Source organism: Tursiops truncatus, chromosome 12 (assembly GCF_011762595.2).
Source record: "Tursiops truncatus isolate mTurTru1 chromosome 12, mTurTru1.mat.Y, whole genome shotgun sequence".
Lineage (NCBI taxonomy): Eukaryota > Metazoa > Chordata > Mammalia > Artiodactyla > Delphinidae > Tursiops > Tursiops truncatus.
In genome coordinates this window covers 81,524,782-81,549,197 of record NC_047045.1, presented here as the reverse complement: position 1 = coordinate 81,549,197, position 24,416 = coordinate 81,524,782, and the positions used below count along the sequence as shown (strand labels likewise).

At 39.4% G+C, this 24,416-nt stretch overlaps 2 protein-coding genes and 1 long non-coding RNA gene across 7 annotated transcripts in view; 1 reads left to right on the top strand and 2 right to left on the bottom strand.

The window, feature by feature from the left end:
* The window catches only part of ACAT2 (acetyl-CoA acetyltransferase 2), a 13,541-nt gene extending 11,821 nt beyond the window's left edge, over positions 1-1,720 (bottom strand). For both annotated transcript variants that reach the window (XM_019951547.3, XM_033867932.2), the window contains exons 1-2: positions 1,586-1,720; positions 767-901 (exon numbers count right to left, since the gene is read on the bottom strand). In XM_019951547.3, coding sequence (XP_019807106.1) covers positions 767-901; positions 1,586-1,640 — 190 coding nt within the window. In that variant the 5' untranslated portion in view covers positions 1,641-1,720. The remainder of the gene's footprint in view (positions 1-766; positions 902-1,585) is intronic.
* Positions 1,640-12,045, top strand: LOC117314524 (uncharacterized). 2 transcript variants are annotated; one of them, XR_004529328.2, is made up of 2 exons: positions 1,640-1,776; positions 2,182-12,045. It is a non-coding gene; the product is annotated as an uncharacterized lncRNA (long non-coding RNA). The 2 variants fall into 2 exon arrangements; XR_004529327.2 differs by lacking the exon at positions 1,640-1,776 and adding an exon at positions 1,803-2,031.
* The window catches only part of WTAP (WT1 associated protein), a 26,338-nt gene continuing 9,020 nt past the window's right edge, over positions 7,099-24,416 (bottom strand). For 2 of the 3 annotated variants that reach the window (XM_033867934.2, XM_033867933.2), the window contains exons 3-8: positions 23,293-23,348; positions 19,995-20,053; positions 18,832-18,959; positions 14,915-15,093; positions 9,794-9,948; positions 7,099-8,378 (exon numbers count right to left, since the gene is read on the bottom strand). In XM_033867934.2, the coding sequence (XP_033723825.1) occupies positions 7,795-8,378; positions 9,794-9,948; positions 14,915-15,093; positions 18,832-18,959; positions 19,995-20,053; positions 23,293-23,348 (1,161 nt within the window). In that variant the 3' untranslated portion in view covers positions 7,099-7,794. Of the gene's footprint in view, positions 8,379-9,793; positions 9,949-13,390; positions 14,698-14,914; positions 15,094-18,831; positions 18,960-19,994; positions 20,054-23,292; positions 23,349-24,416 lie in introns of those variants that run through there. The other variant, XM_073789800.1, reaches the window with a different exon arrangement.

The following is a 24,416-nucleotide window of genomic DNA, read 5'->3' as shown; positions in this document are numbered from 1 at the left end:
CAAAAGGACAAGGTGAGAAAGGAGAATTAGGAAGAGGAACTACAAAACTACAAAGTAAAGGCACAGAAAAATGGGCCTGGTCTCAGATAAGGTAAGGACAAAAGGTGGCCGTAAGTGAGCGTGACCAACTATCACTAGGGGTAATTAGAATTTATGCTACTGAGTGAGCGTGATACTAGTTAAGAATAATTAGGAATTGTCAGTGGTCGTGGGTCTGTGAACCTAGTGGGAATGAGAAGTGAGCTGGGACACTGGTGATTCACCTCCGCCAGCCCTCCAGGGGTGATGCGCCCGTCTGGCAGTCTGGCAGCAACACACCTTGCCGGCTCGGAAGTGAGCCCTATGCGGGCAAGGACTAACCTGTGTTGGAGCTCTATCCCCAGCACCTAGCACAGGGCAGGGCACAGAGGAACTCAATACATTGTTACTGAATGTGTGACACTTTAGGGAAATACGGAAGGCCCTGCATACTCTCCCATGTGTCAGGCTGACCCTGCTTCTAAAGAAAGAAAAGGCAGTGGAGGACGGTGATCTAGGATAATGTAGGAAAAGTATATTAAAGACGCTTAGTGTTAAGCTGGAGAGAAGCACTGTTGGGGCTTGACAGAGGGGCGACAGGAGGTATTCCAACAGAGGGAACTCCGTAAGCAAATTTACGGAGGCAAGAAAACAAGTTTCTGAGTGTTGGTGGGGGGCCGGGGGAGGGGAGTGTTAATGGGCTGCTTCCAACAACCTGACCTCTCTGCTGGGGTCACTGTGGAGTTACCTGCTGCCAAAACGTGTCCAAATATGACCTCTGATACCTCTTCGGGAGCCACAGCGGCCCTTTTCAGGACCTCTCTGATGACAGTTGAGCCCAGGTCATAGACAGGAACGGTGGATAAGGCACCATTGAAGGAGCCTAGAACAGAAGGGAAGGCGAGGGCGATGGAGAGCGCGCCCAGGGCGGCGGGGGACCGGCGGCCCGGTGCTTTCCCCCTGCGCAGGCGCCCACCGCATCTCGTCTGGGCACAGAGAGGAGCGTGGGTGCCTTGCAGCAGCCGAACCCCGGGGAGGCGGCCCCCAGGCCGTGCGGGGAAGCCGCGGACCCGCGAGAAACCTACACATCCACTCCCCAAATCCGAGCGGATGGGCGCGGCCCACGCTTTCCTAACAAGAGGGGTCCACACTCCCGCGAGTCCAGGGCCTTTGAAATCTATACAACACTAAGGACATTTGGGCAATTCTCTGTAATCCTCCTTTGACTAACGCGACCTCTGCCCAACGCCCCGGCACCCACCATCCAGTGGCCCCGCCCCTGAGGCCACAGGGCCGAGGTGGCGTCTCCTGAGGCTGGCCAATCAGGGGTCTCCCCAGCCAATGGGAGAGCCGGGATGCGCAGTGGCCCTACCCAAGAATCCAATCAGAACACTCGGAGTGGAGTGGACCTCACCGCGCGACGAGGGGGCGGGGAAGGCAGGCGGGCCAAGGAAGGCGCGAGGTGCCGGGTGCCGAGGGTCCCGGAGGTCCCGGGGGTCCCCGCGACCGGGCCGGGACGGGCCGAGCTCGCGCCTCAAACCCCATGCCGGGTCCGCCGACCGCTCACCTATGATGGTCCGCGCCGCCGAGACGATAACCACGGGGTCTGAGTCTGCACTCATCCTGCCGCACTACTGCCTCTCGAGCTACGGTTGGCCCAGTGCAGCCGGCTAGTGAGCAAGATCCAGCCCCGCCTCTGACATGCCGCTCTGGGGGCGGAGCCTCAGAGCGCCCCGCCCACCGCCTCCGCGGGCGCCGGTGCGCAGACGCGAGGGCGGAGCTGGGCCGGGCAGGGGGCGGGACTGTGGAGTTGGGACTCACAGGCGCGCAGCCCGCCAGCCGTTCAGACGATTATCTGAACCCCCCGGTGTTGTCGTTTCTGTCTTGACGTTTTTGTTTTGGGGGGATAAGGTTGTCTTTTTTGAATTTAATGTTTTTGGAGTCAGTGAAAAGTGGGGTGACCAGAGTATCCCGCGTTCAGCCCGGGCTCTCGATCTCGGCAGCGAGAATTTGGTGCGAATCCTCCCAACTGCAGGCCCGCGGGCCATTCTCTTTGTGCGCTTTTGCTCTCGTGGCTTTTTAAAGTTCCCCTTTGTTTTGCCTGGGCGCCAATAATCAGTCATTCGTTTACTTGGGGGTTAACTTGGTTCTCTGTGCAAACAGTGGGAGGAGTCCGTACCCTTCCGTGGGGCTGGCCACACTTGCCAAGTTCTTGTACCGGAAGATCAGCTGTAGCGACGAGTGTGTGAGAGCCAGAGAGTCTCAGTGTCTCACAGATCAAAAGGATTTCCTCTGGTTGACTGCGGACAATCTGGAAGGCGAGGAGCAAGTAATCACAGGTTGGATGACTCTTCTGCTTAAAACCTTTTCCAACTTCATATCCCCTACTGGGCAAAGTTCAAAATCTTTCAGAGTTCTCTATAGGAACCTCAATACCTGGCCCACTTGGCAGCCTCAGCTCTGGCTGTTTCCCCCGGACACACCCCACGATCTAGTCTTCCAGAGAGAGGTCTTGCTTTGTCTGATTCTCTCTAGGCCCTGGGACAGTGTTGGACACACAGTAGGGACTTAATACTTATCAAATAGATGTTAATGCATTTTCATGATATTATCCAAGAGCTTTAACCATCCCCAAGGGCTGCATATAGAGAGGTTGGAGTTTGCCATAGATACGGAGTTTTACAAATATTTCAGTAATAATTAAGATTGAATAATCATTAATTGTCAATATTGACAAGATGTATTTGAGTAAAGGGTAAGTACTTGGGTGGGGTAATCAGTGATGGCTGGAATTTCAAAGCTGAATAGACTTATTCTGTTTAAACCATTAAAATAGACTTGATATTTTTTACCTCTCCATAAACCCAGTTATAGTGATTGATTCCTAACATTCATTTTACTCCAAATAATTAGTCTTAGCCCTGGCCAGTGGTTTCAGAATGTCCACATGACCTAATCTTGGCCACAAAAATGGAAATTTGCTGGGTGGCTCTAGGAAAGGTATTCTTACTTCTAAGAGATACAAAGATGGATCCTTTTTCCCTCTGGACATTGTGGTGTCTGGGTGTGATACCTGGAACTGCTGCACCCACCTTTTGAGCCAGCATGATTGCAAGGCCAACACACTGAGGACAGCAGAACAGAGATGGGAAGAACTCTGGCCTTCTGAGGACATCTTCGAGACCAATCTAGAATCCACTCAACCTCTGATCTTCCAACTATGTGAGACAGGCTTTCGTTATTGCTTAAGCCAGCCTGAGTTAGGTATTGTTCTGTTAAATGTAACTGAAATCATCCTCATTCATCCAGGCTGACTTCCCGGTAGAAAGCTGAGATTTTCAGATGTTTGGTGAATCAAAGAGAATAGCCTAATATGCTAGGAAAGAAAGAGTTTCTGGGCGGGCAGTGCAGCTTGTTGAGAACACTGGAGCAAGAGAACTTACTTACAGGGTTGTGGAGGGAAGACTGTTGACAAGAGTGGGGAATCCTTCTGAAGAGCTTTCAAGTAGATTGAAAACTCCTTAGGGCCAGGGAACCCCCATTAAGACTTTGCAGAGACACGCGGACGGGCCAGATAAACCAGAGACGATAACTAGAGCATAGCCCCTGTGGTGAAGGAAATGCTTGGATAATGGTGGTCAGGAGAAATCCTTAGGGTCTGGAGTAGTAATAGAATCAGTAGTCTTCTGTCTGGGATGTGTTCCCTGTTCCGGAACATGAGCCTCCAAGGAACTTAAGGAACTTGTCACTCGACTTCATGCTGTATCTCAGTGTCCCCTTACATCTCTGGCCACTCTTCAGTCTCCTTTGTGGAAGCCTTCCTATCTCCTGCATTTGATGCCTCTTATTAGCATGTTCTACATATCTTTTACTTACCATGTTAAAATTCCCAGTTTCATCTGTCTCGTCTACTAGACTCTGTAAGCTTTGCAAAGTGATCTTGTTCTACTGCCTTATGCAGAGCTCCTAGCACATAATTACATAGGAATGAATACTGATATATTCTTTATGCCCAATGCCTTACACATCTGAATGACTATGACTGTATTCTTCTGGATGCAAGGAATGTACTCACTTCTTACCTGGAGGCTCCATTCAGAACCAACCTAACAGCAAAAACTGCAGACAATTGCTTGCTTTTGGTGAGTGGCTGCTCAACACCTGGCCTCGAGGGAGTCCTCGTGCCTATTCCAAGCTACATATGGGCCAGATAGGGACTCAGAATAAAGAAGAGGTGAAAGAGGGGGACAGTCCTTTTAAAAACTACATCTCCCTCATGATCCAGCTTCAAAGGGAATGAAATGACATTACCCAGCGTTGTAAGAAGTGTTCACTATAATCAAGGAATAAGTGAACTCCCAAGGAAGCGTCATCAGAGAAGAGCAGTAGGCAATGAGTGGGTACAGGGGACAAACCACTATTAGTGAGAAATAAGGAACATCTGAGAGAAAATTGTCAGAAAGAATGGCTTTGCATTATGTTTGCAAAAGTGTCCCAGAAACTAGGTGCTCAGTTGCATCCAATACAGCTGAGAGGCCAGGATAACTAAAGTCTAGTGAGCCCTATGTAACAAGCACTTGGACATATTTTTCTTGTTAAAATGGTCCCAGCAGTAAGTATCCACTGAATCTTATGTGAAGAGATGGGAACTGGTACATCCTCTAATAGTGCCAGACATTATTAGAAATAGTCTCAATCCTTTTGTCCACAAACTGGTATCATTTCCTTCAAGGGCTAAACTAACCACTTCTGAGAGATTATGCTTACCTAAACCCTCTTACCTTAGCAAGCTAGCATCTTGAGCTCCGTACTTGGAATCTTTGTAATCTGCATTTTTTCCATCACTGCATTGCGATTTCGTGATTCTTATCGTTTAATTTAGCACAGCAACCGTCCAGACGGCTTGTGAGATGTCATCCTTAGAAGCTCACGTACATTTTTCCCTCCTCCTCAAGATGAAGGGAGGCAGAATGGCGCAGTGTCCAAGTCAGCTCTTGGCACCTGGCCTGGTTCAGCTGCCAGCTTTGAGGTTGGTATTGTCCAGGGAGCTTTAATGACAGCACCCTGGAGGGCAGCTCCAACGTTTACCAACCGTTTGCTTTTTATGTAACCCTTTTAAGTGCATTTCCTATTCTGTATGTGGGGATAACAAGTGCCTGTTTCATGGGGTGATGATAAAAATGATTATGCATATAAAATACCTGTCAGTTTCCAGCATGTAAGTACTCAATAGACGTCAAAAAACGTTAAGGCATTTTTTTGCTACCTTCACAGTAAACTCTGAACTAATGCTCCAGTAGAGACATTGGAACTTTCTTATAATCTTGGGCTTTATCCAAGTTGACGCCCATAAAATTACCCCTTTGGCAGTACTCAGCAAGCTTTCCGCCAAAAGCTGCATTTCTCCATTTCCAGGATTCATCAAAAGAATGCTTAGGCTCTTGCACTTGTCCAGCGTAAGGAGTAACAGACACACTTGTAACTCGAACTGAAGTAAATACAGGCAGCTTTTCACTCTTCCATCAAGGGTATTACAATCCATTCAATTAAAGCTACTGTCTTTCATCCTTCGGTGGGAACTACCCAAACAATAAAAATTTATATTTGGAGTAGTGTGACCTAGGCAGACAGTTTGTTATCAGGACTGGAACTTCAAGACAATAGTACTGGCGAACATCTACTAGCAGTCACTACATGCTTGGCACCGTTGAGAGGCTTCACACGTATTAACTTATTGCTCTTTACAGGGCAAAACTTGAGCCAGAGAGAGAGAAAGTAGTTTGCCCAAGCCATGAAGTAGACACACAGTAAAGCCAGGATCCAAACCCATTCAAATCTAGGTCACTCTCTCAACCTAGATTATGATTTACCACCTCTTATCATAGTCATACCAGCAAATAAAGCATCCAATTCCAGAAATGAAGAATACTGACTCTGCACAGTCTTAAGTCCTCACTGCCCAAGTCATTCATCCATTAATGCAGATTCAACAGAAATCTGAAAATTGGTAATGACACATAACAGGCCTATTAAATTTAGTCATAAAATTTTATCACCAGTTGAAGAGTTTTTTTGCACACACCAACGATTACATAACACCAAAAGGAAGAGAAATTCCATCTTTGTTTAAATTGAGCAAGTTAAAAGGATATACATAACAAAAACTAAAGCTAAAGCCCATGGTACTTAATAAAACCAAGGGAATATTTAGTATTTTATTACACACCAAAATGTTTATAAGCAAATTTAGTTAAAATTGTGTAGCATCTTTTTATTTGAAGACTGCACGAAAGGTTAATCAAAAGGTAAGAAGTGCAGTATTTTACATACACCATGAAGACCAGATACACTTGTATGCCAGTTAAACAAGCAGAAACATAGGAGTTATTTTCAAGTAAGTTGTGACTCAGTTTCAAATGTCATTATCTCCACTTTTGAGGTTCCCTGGTTATATTACAAGTAATATCTAAAATGAGAAAGTATTTTGCTTTCAGCAAAAATTGTATTTCATCTCAACCACATATGTGAAAAGTTATTCTAAAGCCGTTCAATTCCATAGACCTTGATACTTAATGTTTAACATGACAGGAAAAGAAGCAAATTTTGTCTTATCTGTTTAGAACATTTCACCTTCATTCTAACGCCCTACACCCTTACTATGTAACATTAGCAGATATTATTAGTACAAATCAGAAGTGGCCAATATTTTAACACAAACATCACTGACTACAGAGATACCTAATTACCTGAAATCATTTCACAAAAACAAAGTCTACTTTTCCAATTAAAACCTAACGAATACTTAGGTGACTATTTTCTTCTTTATATTTTTTGTATTTTCAAGTATTTTAACAATTATTTTTACAAGTCAGGAAAAAACATTAAAGTGTAGTCCTAAACTCCAAGTTCATTTTCCAAAACAAGGGATAAATTAAAAAAAAATTAAGTTCACGATTAAATTTATGCATGGACTTAAGTTTCACCTTTGTGGTATGTTGAATAATGAGTAGACATTCAGCAAGCCAATGAAAAGAAATGACAAATGCTAAACACACATAAAGAAACAAAAAACAACTAATGTAAGGAGTTACAATAAAAATCTTTATTTAAGTTTGGTCAGTACAGGTGAGATATACTGGAGTCACAGAGCAATATGCATTAACAGGATACAACAATTCATAAAAACTGAGTAACTATGCACACAGTTTCTTAAACATTCAGTCACCTAAAGAGAAAATGCACAGATGTATGGTGGAAAAAACTGTATCTAACACTGAAACTACTATAGGACTCCTTCAACAAGTCCAACTTTCAGTGATAAAACTACTGTACTGGGCAGACCTGGCAGTCATAAACCCACAGCTATGCTAACAAGTCTGAACGGTGCGTAAGTACAATAACAGCATGAATAAGAATGCCCTTACACAGCACAGGTTCTAGGATAGACACAGATTTAAACAGACATCATTGTGTTACACTTTAAGGAAAGGTTTCCATTTACAACTTCACATTAACTCATATAAAAATAACTTGACCCTACACAAAATGTCCTTTTAGCAACATTCAAAGTAATTAACTGTTACAGTTTCCAAAGTGGCAGAGGTATTGAAGCAAAAAGAAAAAAAAAAGGAAAAAAAAGGAAAAAAAGAAAAAGGGAAAGGAAAAAAAAAAACACCCACAAAAAAGGCAAATTGTGACAAAAGTATGCGTTAATTTTCTGGACAGTATCCTCTCCCAAATTAAATGACACTGTATAAAAATTTGCTGGAAAAATTTTTACAAAACTGAACCCTGTACATTTACACTTGAGTCCAAGCCATTTTGAACGTGGCGGGAACCCGCAGTTCGGTTACCTTTCCCACTCACTGTTTTCTCCTCTTGAGGGTCATGATTGGAGTCTGTGTCATTTGAGTGGTGTGTGACAGAGTTTTCACTGCCCGTGGGAGAGTCTACACTTTCATACCCCGCACTGAGTTGGTTTACGTAACTACTACCTCCTCTGCCAGTTCTCTCCTCCGAGCTGTTGGAGGCCTTATTACCATTCCCTGGTGAAGAAGGGAAGTCATCTTCGGCTGTGTCCCCCTCCCTGTGAAATCCAGACCCAGACGTCCTCTGCCGGGAGGAACTGCCATTACTTGGTCCGTTGGCCAGACGACTGCAGTCTTTACCTGTGGCCTCTGCCTGTCCTACAGGCTCAGAAGATGTAGTCCTGCTGGTACTCGGGCCTGGGGCTTGAGACTGCTGCTGTTGGTACTGAGCCAACTGCTGGCGCGTCTCCTTCAGTTGTTGCTGAAGAACTAGAATGGTACTCTGCATACCCTCTACTTCTTCGTCGAGTTGAATGATGAAGTCATTCAGTTCTGTGCAAAGGAGAGTCAAACCTACTTTAATATCTCTTTTAATATATTTAAAAATATTTCTTAGTGCCTGCACAAAGCCAGGCAATCAGTAAATGTTTAAGTAAACAAATACAATTATAAAATCACAAGAGTACTTTAAAATTTTGCTTGGAATGTTAAAATAGCCATTCAACAATGAGTTTGTTTTGGGGAGGAAGGCAAAAGCTTAAAATAAATATATTAAAGCAACTAAATTTAAATTTATTCAAACTACCTAGCCACATAAAACTGGTCACAGCCCACAGAAGCTGCTCCACGTCTGCTGAGCTGGGGCCTCATGTCCAGCCCCTTACTCCTCATCCTCCGAGCCAATGTCTCAGCTCCACAGCAGGCTAGCCCCTGGGGAAGTGCGGTCCTCTACTCTAATACTCCAAAGAAGCCTATGCAGTCATCAAGGATTATCCCCCATCCAAGAACAAAATTCAGAGAAAATAACTCTTGAAAACTGATAAAAATACAGATGTCTATTAAGTTCTAAAAAGGCCTTGGGGGTGGAGGGGGAGTTCATTTACTACTATACAAAACCTCCTATTTACTATATTTATAAATAGTGAGAGCTAAGAACCATCACTTTGAAAAGGCAGTTTTAAAGATATTGCTTGACTAGCGACCTTCTTTGCAATTAACTACAGTTTGCAATTAATCTCATCTCCAGAGCTTGGGTATTCTTCTTACTACTAATCTTCCTCACAAAGGAGAAATAGCATGGATGAAACTATACTTGCCCAGCGAAAAAAGAGATGGCGGCTGACAAGTTGCGTTTGTCTTAGCAAAGAACTATTACATCTTATTCACTAAATAGGATCTTAAAAGGTAAAATCAACTATATACTTTTATTTATTTATTATTTTCTATTTTTTGCCGTGCCGTGCGGCTTGCAGGGACTTAAGTTCCCTGACCAGGGATGGAACCCGGACCCGGCAATGAAAGCACCGAGTCCTAACCACTGGACCACCAGGGAATTTCCACAATCAGTTATATATATTTTCAGATCCCTGGAAATAGCCAAATACTTCCAAGATTTACACTTACAGAAATTGGTTGAATGAAGATATTCCCTCTTTTAAGCACTGAATATAAATTTATATAGCTACATAATACAACAGCCTTTCTATCTTTTGCCAAATCCCACCCCTAAAAAACAAAAACTTCTTATGAAATTTGCACAATAAACAATTCAGGGGCTGGGGGGGGAGGCTGAGGGGACCGCTAAGATTAAATGGCTTTGTTTGCTGACTCAATTGGAAATATTTCACTTATAATTTTATAGAACCATTGGCAGAGATGAGCATATACACTCTAATCTATAATACTCATGCCTGGCAGTATTTTAAAGCCAGTGCAAACTTAACCAAACTTTTCAAAAAACCCCTTACCATCCTGACTGCTTTTAAGCTCCTCACTATATTTCTTCTGTAAAGCCAATTCTGCTTCAAGTTGTGCAATACGTCCCTGGGACAGCTGCCTTCCAAGCTCTTGATTCTCCTGGATAAGCATTCGACACTTCGCCATTAACTTTTTGCCTGTTTGGCTGTAAAGGAAAGAGCCATTCATCACAAAATGAAGACAAAACTCTCTACAACCTTCTTTGCTTGCAATTATTACAACGATAGATGTAACACATACAGAACATAACACTATGTCACAGCAGATGCCTCCCTACAATTACCATCTTCTTTTTGGAATACATCCATCTTGTACATTTCAGTATTTTGCCAATACAGCAGCAAAAATTTTAAAAACCTAAAGAAGAAGTACCTAAATGGCCACTTTTTGTTTCTATTAATAACTGATTCTGAAATCTATTTTTATCCCAAATTATAATTTGAAATAGAAACAGGCCAGTTAATTAACACACATTTTAGATATACAGTATTAGTAAAGCACTAAGGTAATTAGCTTTATGGAACAGAAAAGTTCTTGAAAGGGTAAATGTAACATCAACCTCAAATGTAAACTTCTTTAAAATACCTAATATATAAAAATCAGCACCTATAAATATATAAATGAATGAGAGTATATTTATTCCTGCTAGATCAGCATTTTTAAGGATGCCTCTTAATAGGCAGTTCTCACAAGAATGTTTATTTACTGCATTAAGTGAGGCCTGTTCAGTTACTGTTTTTAAAAAGCCTTCAGACTATTCCTATTCACCAATCCCTCATTTAATTTCATATGATATATATACTTTTGAGCTGTCTTAAACTGGGATGAAAGTTTTTGAAATTTTAATATTGGTATGTGGTGAAGATTTTATCCATGTTGAAAAGATTACTCTTACGACACAAAAATAAGGTTGGAGTTACTTATCATCAATAATGCAAATATGTAAGTGTGTGCCAAATTAGGAGTGCCATACTTTCAACCAATTAGTTACCAAGTGCTAGTGCAATGTACTATAGACCTCTGTGCATATACACAGTAATTGCAAAAATGCAATCAATGTTCATCCCCTATATTACTATTAAGGATGAGATGAATTTGAAGTTGTATATCAGGCAAATGAAAGCCCTATTAAAGGAGTTAAAAGAAGAAAACAATAGAAAGTGTCAGCAAAAAAATTCTTTAACCAGTAAGGTCATTCTGAACTTTACTCCATCACAAGAATATCAAACTGTCCCTATCCAAGTTTCAAAGGTAACATCACAATTATATACTTAAATTAGAACTCTTTAAAAGTGATTCTTTCTATTCTTATTAATGAGGCTAAAGAAAAGCAGTGAAGTTTTATTGAGACACTGTTACTGGGGCTTTTGGTTGCATTTTTGCAATTGCTGTACACACACTTTTTAAATGTTTTAAGATGGGAGCACTTTGTAAATGTTTCTCATTCTTTGGCTCAGTGTTGCAAGGTTCTTTTATCAAGAGCACATGTTCTAACCCCATATGATTCAAGCAAAAGTTTTTAATACATTTTCCTTACACAAATCTCTGGTAAAACCTGGGGTACCACTGTGCAAAGGAGCCTCAGATGAAAACCATGAGTTAGCATGTGGTAAGGGTTTTTTCTCTACATGGCAACTTTATTAGCTGATATTTCTGTTCATTGTTATTACAGCTCCAGATATCCCCCATTTCCTATAAGCACCCTCAGACTTTAGTCTCTAGGGAACAAGAGTTTACAAATCAAATGAGGAATAAGAAACACGCACCATCATCTAAGACAGGGGCATTCCTTCCACTTTACTGCCTATGCTCCCACAACACTGCTTTCTTGCAAAGTATATAGCATCAGTGTTTACCAACCTGAGAAATCTTTTATATGAATTTTTTAAAACACAGACAATAGTAAAATCAATACATTGTGACCTGACTTAACCTCATATAAAGTATCACAAATTCTAATGCAAAAAAAATTCATTTATGAAGTCATGCCTTTTTATAAATGCCTGTTCTAAAATAATCCTACCACTTCTAAATTTAGTGATCACTTTAAAACAAATCTTCAAAAAACTGCTGTTCTTTGAACATTCTGTAATTTTACTATGTCATGTAAAATTTGTGTTGTGTTCATCATATCACAAAAGATGGTAAGAATCCAATTACAAGTAACTTGTCTTTGGAATCATTTTACCAAAAAAAAAAAAAAACTAACTCATTCCTAAAAATCAAATAACCCACAAAGAAAATACAATAGGAAATAATTTAAGAGAATGATTTATAAAAAAGAACGGACACTGTACACTGCTTTGTCATCAAGGGGAAGGGAGACAGGGTATTCTGAAGAGGTGTACACACAAGTACCTAAATGTTTAAATACAAACTGAAAACTGTCAAAACACTGCAATATATCCCCCTAACTACTCTAAAATATATGCACTGTCACATGTATGAAATATTTTAACTAAAGTGGACAACATAATTCATGAGATCTTTCTTAAAACAGAATAAAAAAGTGGAAAACAAAACAAAACCCACATAACCCATTCTATTTGAATTATTCCAGACAGAGTATTGATTGAGGACTATTTGTTTCAAATTAATGATGTATTTATACCACCTGATGAACTCTGGCTTATAGCCTACTTTTTACAAAATAAAAACCCATTTATAGGTAATTAAAGTAAATTATGATTTACTAATACAATGAAAATATTATATAACCATTAAAAATGGTAAGTAATTTAAATATAGTAAAAAATGGGAAAATGCCCAAGGATAAAGTGGGGTGGGGAAAGCCCTGGCACAAATCACCTGTATGTATGTATACATGTCACATTTGTTTAAAATCTATATATATATATATATATATAATTACTGTATATGCACACAAATTATCTTAATGATACCCAAGAAATTTAGAAGTGCTTACTACTCCTGCGGAATTGAACAGGGAAGGGCAAGGTCACACCCAGGAGTAAAACTCACTTTTCACCTCCACTTTTCTTTACACTGTTTCAATTTTATACATTAGCACGTGTTACCTTATTAATTAAAAAAAAGTTTTTAACAGTAAGAAGAAAAAACCCACTTCAAGGTGACTGTTACCTAAGTGGCAAAGAAAGATGCTTGGCTAAATTTGAGTACGTTAATGATACCTTTTATGAATTATTTCCTGACCTACTGAGAATACATAGGTCTTCCCTACTGTGATCTTAAATGGCATAACATATACACAAAAGCCTTAAATCGGGCACAAGAAGCCAATTTCAAACAGATTTGGTTACTTACCCTCCAACCCCCACAAGCAGTGAGAATTTTAGAAGCGATTTCTTGCCGTGAAGTCACACAAACCACTTCTCCAGCCCACCCTCTGCCCCACAACCAGTTCCCTAAAGCACACACATACAAGATACTTACAATTTATTTGAATGATTAAGAGAGAACTTAAGTCACCCTTGTTAAAACTGCACTTAAACGTTGGGGCAATCTGGAACATTTATCTTCCACTCATCTTAGACTCCATTATCACCAAGTGAAAATTCGAATTGGTGACTTATAGAATGATCTGACGAAAAAATTCACCTCCAGGATTGGATGGAAGCATGAAGAAAATAATGCCTCATTTATCTAAATGATCAAATGAATTTGCTAGAAATGATCACTATACCTTGTTTTTTTTTTTTTTTTTTCCAATTCACAAAATGTCTCACTTAGGCCAGCCCACAGTTCCAATACATTCTGTCCCCAATCTTCTGGCAGGCACCCTGTGAAGCTGTCCCACATTAATGTCTACTGCAATATCCTGGGACAAGGTGTCAAAAAGCAACAAGTGTCAAGTCTCCTTGTCTTTTATGATACCAGCTGGAAAAAAGTAGGTCTTTAAAAAATGAGACACAGAGCCTTTTCCTTCACTTTGAAGAGCACAGCAACAATTTTTTCGAAATCAATCTGCTCTCACAGCCCCCCCAAAACCAAAATGTTAAAAGTACAACAAAATCATCATAGTAATCCTTGAACTTAAAAAACAAAACAAAACCAAAAACAAAACAAAAAAAAAAAACCAACTATTTCAAGGCACATTTAATTTAATATCAAGAGTGCAATACAAAAGGCCCAAATACAATGAAGGAACACATTCCCCCATTAACACCAACGACAATGCTCTTTCAACATGTGCCTGTTGAATGGAATGGGGATTTAATAAATTTCACTACTGAAAAAAATAACGCAGTGAGTCTCATCACAGCTAATATCCTTATACAATCTAGTTGTGAAATGAATGTTTATAATGCTTCAAACAGTTTAGACCTGAAGTTTGATACCACACCTTCATTATTTGTACAGTCCTCAATAAGATTATCTACAGTATTAGCAACCATTCAAAGAACAAACCATTGAGTAAAACCACATTGATTTAAGGCTCAATCAAGTAATATGGAGCCCCAAACTAAATGGTTAAATATATGAACTACTTGTACTGACATCTATTATTTAATTCTCTCATGACTATTAAGTTGGTTCTTAGCAAATAAACCCTTTAAAGGCAAAATTCACCTCATTTGAGTTTGACCCAGAAGTTCAACAACAATCACGAAGTCCACAGTCTTATTGGCAAAACTGATATACAGTGTCTCTAAGTCACTATGCTCAAGGTTAAGAGCGATGCATATTCCATCTTTACATTTACTGGAATTTTACATGTTCAATTCATGATTTTAAATCTCTAGGTTTTCATTCCTCCAAACTGTCTGAAGACACAGTGTGCCACAGACTTAAGACTTCTGTTTCTCCCTCTATTTTCTTCAAACAGAAACACTTCTCAAGTGTCTACATGTTCTAGAAGGGGAATTTTTCGGAGGTGGCCACTTCTTCGGAATAGTCCGACGCCATCAGGCCTCTGAAGCAAGGGGAGGGGGAAGAGAAAAAAGCTGAAACACAAGGTTCATCTGGTAAGTTTTACATTACCCATTACAAGCTGGATAGTATAAGAATGTGGCTTTTTGGCTCAAAAAGTCTGAGTCTTGGTGTGGAAACGAGTACTTGGCTGTCCCACCACAGCTTTCTCGTAGTGGGACTGTCAGGGAAGTCTTGACTGGGGAGTATGATTTGTTTACCTATCAGGCGTAAACTTCCAGGCACTCAGTTCATTTTGGGCTTGTTCCAGTTTGTCTTTAGTCTGTTCCAGTTCACCTTTCATTTTTAGGAAAAACAAGTTGATCGCTGGGTCTACCATTGTTGATCTCAGTTGGGCAACGCTAGGCTGCTGGACTTGCTTGAGGTACTGGATTTGAGTCTGTGCAAAGCAAAAAAACACCAATTACTACCAAATCCAAGGAAACATACTTAAGAAGAGATAAAATCCCTTTCATTCACTGGATTTACCAACTTGTTTGTTAAGTCCTTTCCCCCCTTGATCATAAAATCCTCTAAAAAAAGTACAAATTAAAAACAACTATTTGGGAATTCCTTGGTTAGGAGGGTCTAGTGGTTAAGAGTCAGTACTCTCACTGCTGGGGCATGGCTTCGATCCCTGGTCAGGGAACTAAGATCCCGCACGCTCTGCAGCCAAAAAAGAAGAAACCACCCCCCCCACGAAACTATTTAAGGTTATCCATGTAGAAATAAAGGCCATTTGATTGCACTCCGTATTTAGAAACTTCAAATATAAGGAGACTAACACGTCGGCAACCAAAACAGTACAAAAATCAACCAATCAATCACTGTTATATTTACTAAAAATGCTGATGCCCACTGGGGAAAAAAAGCAAAGTTTAAAATATTACTTATGTAAGTAAATCTGTGCTTATGGGAAATTAGTCTATACACAAGTTCCCTAAAAATACACCAGGTTACAAGGTTATAATTTAAAACATATTTGCATTTCTAAATTTAAAAATGTATAGTACTTACATATTTACATGAGTTGGCATTACAGCTTTATAAACAGCACCTTAACCCAAAATTAAGCATTTTTTCCCCCTCCAAGTAGATTTGACTCACAGCATTGTAAGGCTGGAAGGTGACTGACCTGGTCCAAACTGCTTATTTTTGAGAGATTAAATAAGCCAACTGTCCAAGGATAGTTAGTTCAGTGCCAGTACTAAAACCAGAATTCTTGTTCTCAAGCCTCCTGACTCCCAATCTAGGGCTTTTCCCACCATACCAAAACCCTCTGCTTACATAGGAAACCTTCAACTTCAACTCTGGTTGTACTATTTACTAGCACACTAAAAATACATTTCTAAAATATGAGATACAGTGTATCATCATTAAATGCATCACTTTCTTCACACCCAAAGTAGATCTGGTTCAAGATCCTGCTCCACACTAAACCTTAAACAGGACTGAAACTAGGGCTTCCCTGGTGGTGCAGTGGTTAAGAGTCCGCCTGCCGATGCAGGGGACACGGGTTCGTGCCCCAGTCCGGGAGGCTCCCACACGCCGCGGAGCGGATGGGCCCGGGAGCCATGGCCGCTGAGCCTGCGCGTCCAGAGCCTGTGCTCTGCAATGGGAGAGGCCACAACAGTGAGAGGCCCACGTACCGCAAAAAAAAAAAAAAAAAAAGGACTGAAACTAACATTTCCTAAGCAGCTAATTTCTACCATAAAACATACAAATATAGTAGGATACATTTAGTTAGTATTTCACTGAGCAAACAGAACTATTTTTTCCTCTTTTAGCTTAAGGAATTTTAAAAGTAACTCATTTTAAACCAAAAAGTACACCTATTTATTCAATATAATGCAAGCTGCTGAGGTAATCTAACAGGAATAAAGCATGCCATGTAACATATAGCATGTACCACTATCACTAAAGAAAACACTGCCTCTCTTACACGAACATAGTTACTAGTATTTAGATTACACAGTGAACGGCCCTCATCTGCTACACATAAGCTTGCCATTTCCTTGTGTTTGCTCCTGCTGCCCTCTCTGCAAAACTTCACTGTGTTCTAACTGAAAGAGCAGTGAGTTCTTCGGCTGGCCTGTGCAGAGAAGAGCTGTAAAAAAATGTGGCTGGAAAAAGTTAGGTTCTACTTGAAAAAACTCTTAAATATAGGTTGAGATGACAAAAAGGGTGATGAGGCATCACCAAAGGCCCTGATTAGGCATAATATGATCAAAACTGCCAGTGTATATGGAATGGCTGCAGAATCACTGAGATGAGTCAACAGCACATACTATCTAGGCAAGTGTTAAGAAGTATCTGGACTAGAATGTCAAGAATAGGATTCAAGAGATAAAAAGAAATCAAGATGCATTGGTTTTATGAGACATTATCATCAGCACCATCCATTCACACTCTACCTACCAGGTGCTAGCACTCTGAAGGGAAGATTCATCCTTTGCATGTGTAAGCATCTGGCACAGTGCCATGTTAACAGGGAAACCTAAAACTATTAATGAGTAAATGGTAGAACCTAGAGTCCTAAATATCACAAAAAGAAAGAATTAAATGGTTTTGAGACTAGGCACTTGAGAAGTAGTACTCATGCCATTAGACGTGAAAATCCTAAGCAAAAAAAAAATTGAATGGGATGGGTGGGTGTTACAGAAAAGAAACGAAAACAAAAACCCTATATTCAAAATGTTGGTAAGACTTCTTGGAACCAGGTATCTAGGTTTAAAAAAAAAAAAAAAGCCAAAGGTGGGAATGGTCAATAGTTGAAGTTAGGGAAAGTAAAGGCATATGAGTGCTGAGAAAGAGAAATTTCTTAATACGTTCATTAGTGACTTTACAGAAAAAATATCAGTGGCAGTGCAGATGGAAACTAAATTGGTAGAAACAAAAGGAATGGTGAGAAGATAGAGAAAATAACAGAGGCTACTCTTTAACAGGTAAAAAAGTCATTTTGAAGAAGTGAATGGGACTTCCCTGGAAGTCCAGTGATTAAGACTCTGCACTTCCAACGCAGGGCACAGGGGGCGTGGGATCAATCCCTGGTCGGGGAACTAAGATCCCACATGCCGCACAGCACAGCAAAAAAAAAAAAAAGAAGGAAAAGGGACTAAAGACTTTTGTGGGAATGTGGACAACAGACAGCGTCTGCACAAGAAGAATAAGGATTGTGATTAAGCCCTAAAGAACATTTTATTGGTGAGAAAAGAAACAGAACTGTGACCCACAGATTATTAGTCTCCAGTGACCAGAATATTGCCTTATGCATTAGATTTTAATAACTATCAAATGGAGATTACACAAAAAAATTCAGGAAAATTTCAGCTTTTAAGATGAGAAACAACAGGGAATTCCCTGGCGGTCCAGAGGTTAGAACTCAGCACTTTCACTGCAGGGGCCTGGGTTTGAGCCCTGGTCAGGGAACTAAGATCTCGCAAGCCGCGCAGTGCAGTCCAAAAACAAAAAAACCAAAGAAAGAAAGAAAGAAAGAAAAAAAAAACTACTACTAGGAACAACAGGAATAGAGCTGCCCCTATCTTATATAACTGACATATACAAACACTAAAAGAAAGGGCTAAGACTGTCAAAGACAGCATAAAACTGACTCTAAATTCAACCCCAGAGCTAAAGGATCAAATATATCATTAGATTTCAGATCTATGTACACATGGCAAATAGTACGCATGAAAGATTAACAATTAAAAGACATGGTAGAAGTTGATGATACTAAGAAAAATAACTTTATGCAGAAAGGGGTAAAGACAGCAGAGGAGAAACTAATCAGACGGCTTGCTTAGTAAAGACTAAATGCTGCTTATACCCTCAGATATCAGTTACTTAAAGATATCTGAAACAATATACTAATTCTTATAAATCATGGAGATTTCAGAGAATAATTTAAGATTTTTGACTTCTTGGCCACAGAAAAATTACTTTAAATCCAATAATGAAAGGTTATCTATCAAAATTTTACATTTAGCACATTTAAGCTCAAAGTATTTCTACCTTAACAAAATGTGCATCTATAATTCCTATTAAGTAACAAAATTAGCTTAATGTGAATTAATACATGTCATCATGTGACCCAAACCCCAATTCCTCAAAAAGACTTCAAAACATTTGAAATACTTACAGTACACTCCTGCATCTCTTGCTCCTTGGTTGCTAGTCGCATTACAAGAATGTTTTCCCTGCGTGCAGACTCTTGCTGTTGTTGCTTTAGTTTTTCTTCAGATTCCCTTAAGCCAGTTACATCATTAGCTGATGATTAAAGGAAAAAAAACCCCAACATCATGAAATACAATTTTCAAGATCAAAGTGAACTAACCAAAAGAAAGTTCTGGTTGCCTTTGAACAGATAATAAAAACCACGGTAACAAGTTTAAATCTTTACTTTCTATTCTACCAATGCTTCTGTAACAATGAAATCTGTTCCTGATCATGAGTGCTCTTTTAGGAGTTAGTGCTGTTATACGGGTCCACAGCCACTTAATGCTAGACGGGATTACGTTGTTATGGTCTAATCTGTTGCCAACAAACACCAGGAAACTTCGTTATTTGCATTTGTTTATACTATGAAGTATTCAGAAAGTCCTGATTAGTACCGTTTTTAACCTATTCAATATAAACATGCCCATAACTGCAGAGACAATTATTACTTTAAGTTTTCATAATGTTCACAACTTCTATGGATTATACTATAATCATAAAATAATTGAGATTTTAGGATATTAAGCTTTCTGAACTTGGAAAAGTGTACTGGTTTTTATACTCACAAATATTATGTTACTCTAACTCAGTGAAAAGTGACAAAGACTAAATTGGTCTGAAGACTAAATTGTATTATTTTTAGCAGATGTTGAAAAATCCATAAATACATAGCTGTATCCTATTGTTACAATTTAAGCTATCATAAATTTAATACTGGTTGCTTCTCTCTTCTAGAGTAATAACTCATGCTTCACTTGAAATTTCTCTGTGGAAGGGACACATCAAGGAAAGTTTCAAGTAGTTGTGAATTTCCCTATCTATGCTCTCTCGGAACCTTCAGTTAAAAGAGAAGTGCTATTCTAAGATTATTGCATGTTGGTCTTCTCCAATGACTGCAAACTCTTCAAGAAGAGACAGCATGTCTCATTCACCTATTTCTTAGCACCCAGCATAGTGCCTGGACAGAGTTCCTCAATAAAATGCTTGAATAAAAATTACTTAGTAAAACCAGTTATCCTGTGCTTATAACAACAATCTAAAAGGCAATAGTCACATAGTCTTTAGAAAGCTAAAACTCAAACTTACAGTTAAGATCTGTGTACTTGCCCTCCAAAGCTTGTACATATGCTTCATATTGTTTCCACCTAGTACAAAAATAAATCCATATTAGTTATGTTTAAATTGCTTTTATTAAATATACTAGAAAACCACATCCATAAGCTTTAAATAATACTGAGAATTCCACTGCATGAATTTTAATGTCTCTTCCATTTTGAGATAACCAGAAATCTAGTTTAACCCATAATAAATGAGTCACTTCAAAATTATTCCTTCTCAACTTACAGGAGTTAGGTAAATGGAAATACAGAGAAAAGTGTTCCCTGCTGAAAATACAGCAAGCAGTGTTCCCGTGGGTCAGATCACATACCATACAGGACTTTGTATCACTGATGTTCAGCATGTTGCCTGGATTATGGAAGCTGACTGAAAAACTTAACCGTACTTTTCAGATATGCTCTCCACCTCAAACAAAAGGCATTTAAAAAACATGCCTAGGGACTTCCCTGGTGGTGCAGTGGTTAAGAATCCGAATGCAGGGGACATCAGTTCGAGCCCTGCTCCGGGAAGATCCCACATGCTGCGGAGCAACTAAGCCCGTGTGCCACAACTACTGAGCCCACGCTCCAGAGCCCGCATGCCGCAATTACCGAAGCCTGCGTGCCTAGAGCCTGTGCTCTGCAACAAGAGAAGCCACTGCAATGAGAAGCCTGCCCACCGCAAAAAAGAGCAGCCGCTGCTCGCCACAACTAGAAGAAAGCCCGTGCGCAGCAACGAAGACCCAACGCAGCCAAAAATCAATGAAGTTAAATAAAATTTAAAAAACATTAAAAAAAAATTTTTAAGTGCCTGATTATAAGGGACTGAAGGTTATCTCGGCTCTTACGTGAAAATACCACGTGATTCTCTCAAAGTAACAACAACAAAAAAAAAGTGTGGGGGGGAGAGAACATACTATTTTTCAAAAGCATATCTAATTAGCAGAAACAACTTCCATACATGCCATATGCCATCAGGACCTTTCTTCATTATATTCCTCTACCCTCAAAATATAGGCCATATTAGCTGCTCTTGGCAATTACTGCAGTTAACAAACTTTCCCCAGTCTTACATTTAAGCAACTGCTCCTGGAAAGTAAGCTGTCTGCCACCTTGCTTACTTAAGAGCTGTTTTCAAGGTGCTCTTCAGTTACAGCTAATTAAAATTTACTTTGATTTTAGAAAATATTTTTATAATCTTAAAACCTCTGACAAGTTTGCTGTGAGATTTATTAACATTACAACACAATGAACAAAAATATTCCATAATATCAAGCTAATCCATTCTACATAAAGACTAGGCCAAGGGCATGCTCATTTTTACGGCCTCTACAACCTAGGACACAAAGAGGAGTTCATTCAACATTTTGGGATGAATAAAGATGTTTTGTGGAGGTTATATAAGAACTATTTATTTTAGAGGAAACGAGAAATATAAAAGCTCAGGGACTTCCCTGGTGGCGCAGTGGTTAAGAATCCGCCTGCCGATACAGGGGACACGGGTTCGAGCGCTGGTCCAGGAAGATCCCACATGCAGCAGAGCAACTAAGCCTGTGTGCCACAACTACTGAGCCTGCGCTCTAGAGCCCGCGAGCCACAACTACTGAAGCCCGAGTGCCTAAAGCCCATGCTCCACAACAAGAGAAGCCACTGCAATGAGAAGCCCGCGCACCACAATGAAGAGCAGCCCCTGCTCGCCGCAACTAGAGAAAGCCCACGTGCAGCAACGAAGACCCAATGCAGCCTTAATTAAAAACAAACAAAAAATATATATATAAAAGCTCAAACCACAAACATCCTCATCAAGTAGAAAAAAGAGACTAAGTAGCAGTTAATTTAAAATCACAAAGAGAATTAATGAGGAAAAAACCTACTTAAAAGTCATAAATGAGAAGTCCCTAAATAAATTAAACTACCTCAAGAATATAAATTGCACATGATTTTTAAAACCTTAAAGGTAATTTAACATAAAAAATTGTTCCTGATTTTTAAATTAAGATTATAGTACCGATTTCTCCCCCAACAGTTAAATCAAGAGACGGCACATACTAACCAGAGGAATTATCTAAGAAAGGATAAAAGGCAAGGAGTGTACCATATCAGAGGTACAAAGAGAACATCAACAGTATATCACAAGCGTCTACATCAGCAGGAAAGGGCAAAAGTATTTTAAAATACTAAGTATTTAAATTTTATGTGCAGGAAAATGAAGGTATGCAATAGAAAAACTTCTATGCATGAGATTACGGTAAAGGAAAATAAAGAGCATGTCTGCAATAGAGTGTAGCTAGTTAAGTAAACAAGGGTGGGAAATTATCGGGCTCTAGGAAACAATGGAGCATGTCATCTGTGTTTCCCTATCTTATAAAACCACCTTTTCTCTCCCCAACTTCCACTCTGTTAAATTTACTCAGTTCCTCAAGTAAAAATTCCTTGAAATTTCTAGAGGAAAAAGTTCAATGAACTTGCAGGTTGCTCTGAAATATTCATTTTATTTTTATCTAAAAGTTACCTCGTAAAAAACTTACCATAGTGATAAAATGCAAAAAGAATATATTTAAGTTATAAAATACAAAACATGCGTGATCCCATTTTCTGATTTCTTACATTTGAAAAACGAATAATATAATGCTGTACTTGACAATCTGCTTTAGTAAGACATTTTAAGATAACCACAGAAATTCAGAGCTGGAAGTCATCTTTAAAAGTAATTTAATCCAACTGCTTTAACTTGCAGATAATAAAATGAAAGATATATAAAGTTAAATGAGTTGACCAAGGTCACAGTTATGAGAAAGAGTAACTCTGCTTCACCAGTAAATAATATATTTCTTCCACAACGAGAAGAATATCCTTAAGGAGTACAACTTTTCCATGTTACGCAGAAAAGTAAAAAAATTAACTACATCAAAACAAGTCTATTCATTTGGTAAACTGAAAGCTTCCTGAGAACAGGGTCTTTCCCCATAGCAAGTTATACACATGAAGTACAAATGCTTTTCAAGTTAAAGTTCTGAATATTTGCCCTCTACAAGAAAAAAAGTCAAGTTACCTATCAGTCTAGAAGTTACCCAAGCTAGTGCTTTAGTTCTTTGAAGTGTTATGCTTTCCCCAATGTTTATATAATGAAGAAATAGGCCGTAGAAAAGAGGTTCAAAAAATATATTAAATGATTTGAGGATGTATTAACATTAAAAACAAAACAATACCTCACATAAACACTATAGTACAGAATCACAACATAATGTTCTATAGAAAGATTTTTATTTGGTAAAAGAACATTTTACCTGAGAATTAATTCATCTCGTGCCATAACTTTGAAGTCTGTTTCACTCAGTCGAACCTATAAAGAGAATTATGATACAAACTAAGTGCTCTTTCTTAAGGTTTTAAATATTAAATACCACTGGCACTTATATTCTTATTTTTATGAAGACAGGATCATACTTTTAATCCCTCAACTGCTGGTTTCTGTTATTAGGAATCCCCTTTTTAGCAAAGACACACAAAGCTCCTCCCAAAAGGAAGCCTGTACTGAAATGTCTGAAACTTAAATGGCTCAGTACATACTACGACGTTTTTTAAAAAAAAGTCTTGGGCTTCCCTGGTGGCGCAGTGGTTGAGAATCTGCCTGCTAATACAGGGTACACAGGTTCGAGCCCCGGTCTGGGAAGATCCCACATGCCGCGGAGCAACTAGGCCCGTGAGCCACAACTACTGAGCCTGTGCTACACAACGAGAGGCCACGATAGTGAGAGGCCCGCGCACCGCGATGAAGAGTGGCCCCCACTTGCCAGAACTAGAGAATGCCCTCGCACAGAAACGAAGACCCAACACAGCAAAAATAAATTAATTAATAAACTCCTACCAACATCTAAAAAAAAAAAAAAAAAAGTCTTATTTTTTGGAACGAAGTTTTTAAAAGGTGGACTATTTGTTATCTTTAAAACAGGTATCATTATTAGGAAAATGCAAATTAAAACCCAATAAGCTATCATTACACCCTATTAGAATGGCTAAATAAAAAAATAGTGGTAACACCAAATACTGAGTGAAGATGCAGAGAAACTGAGCCTTCATACATTGCTAGTGAGAAAGTAAAATGGTACAGCTGCTCTGGAAAATAGTGTGGCGAATCCTTTTAAAACTAAAAATGGATGTTCCATGCAACTCAACAGTTGCACTCTTAAGCACATATTCCAAAGAAATGAAAATTTATTTTCACACAGAAACTTGTACACAAATGCTCACAGCAGCTTTATTTGTAATAGCCAAAAATTGGAAACTACCCAGATGTCTTTCAACAGGTGAATAGTAAACTATGATACCATGAAATACAGCAATACAAGAAACAGACAACTGACATATGCAACCACTTGGATAAAGCTGAAGGATATTATGCAGTGTGAAA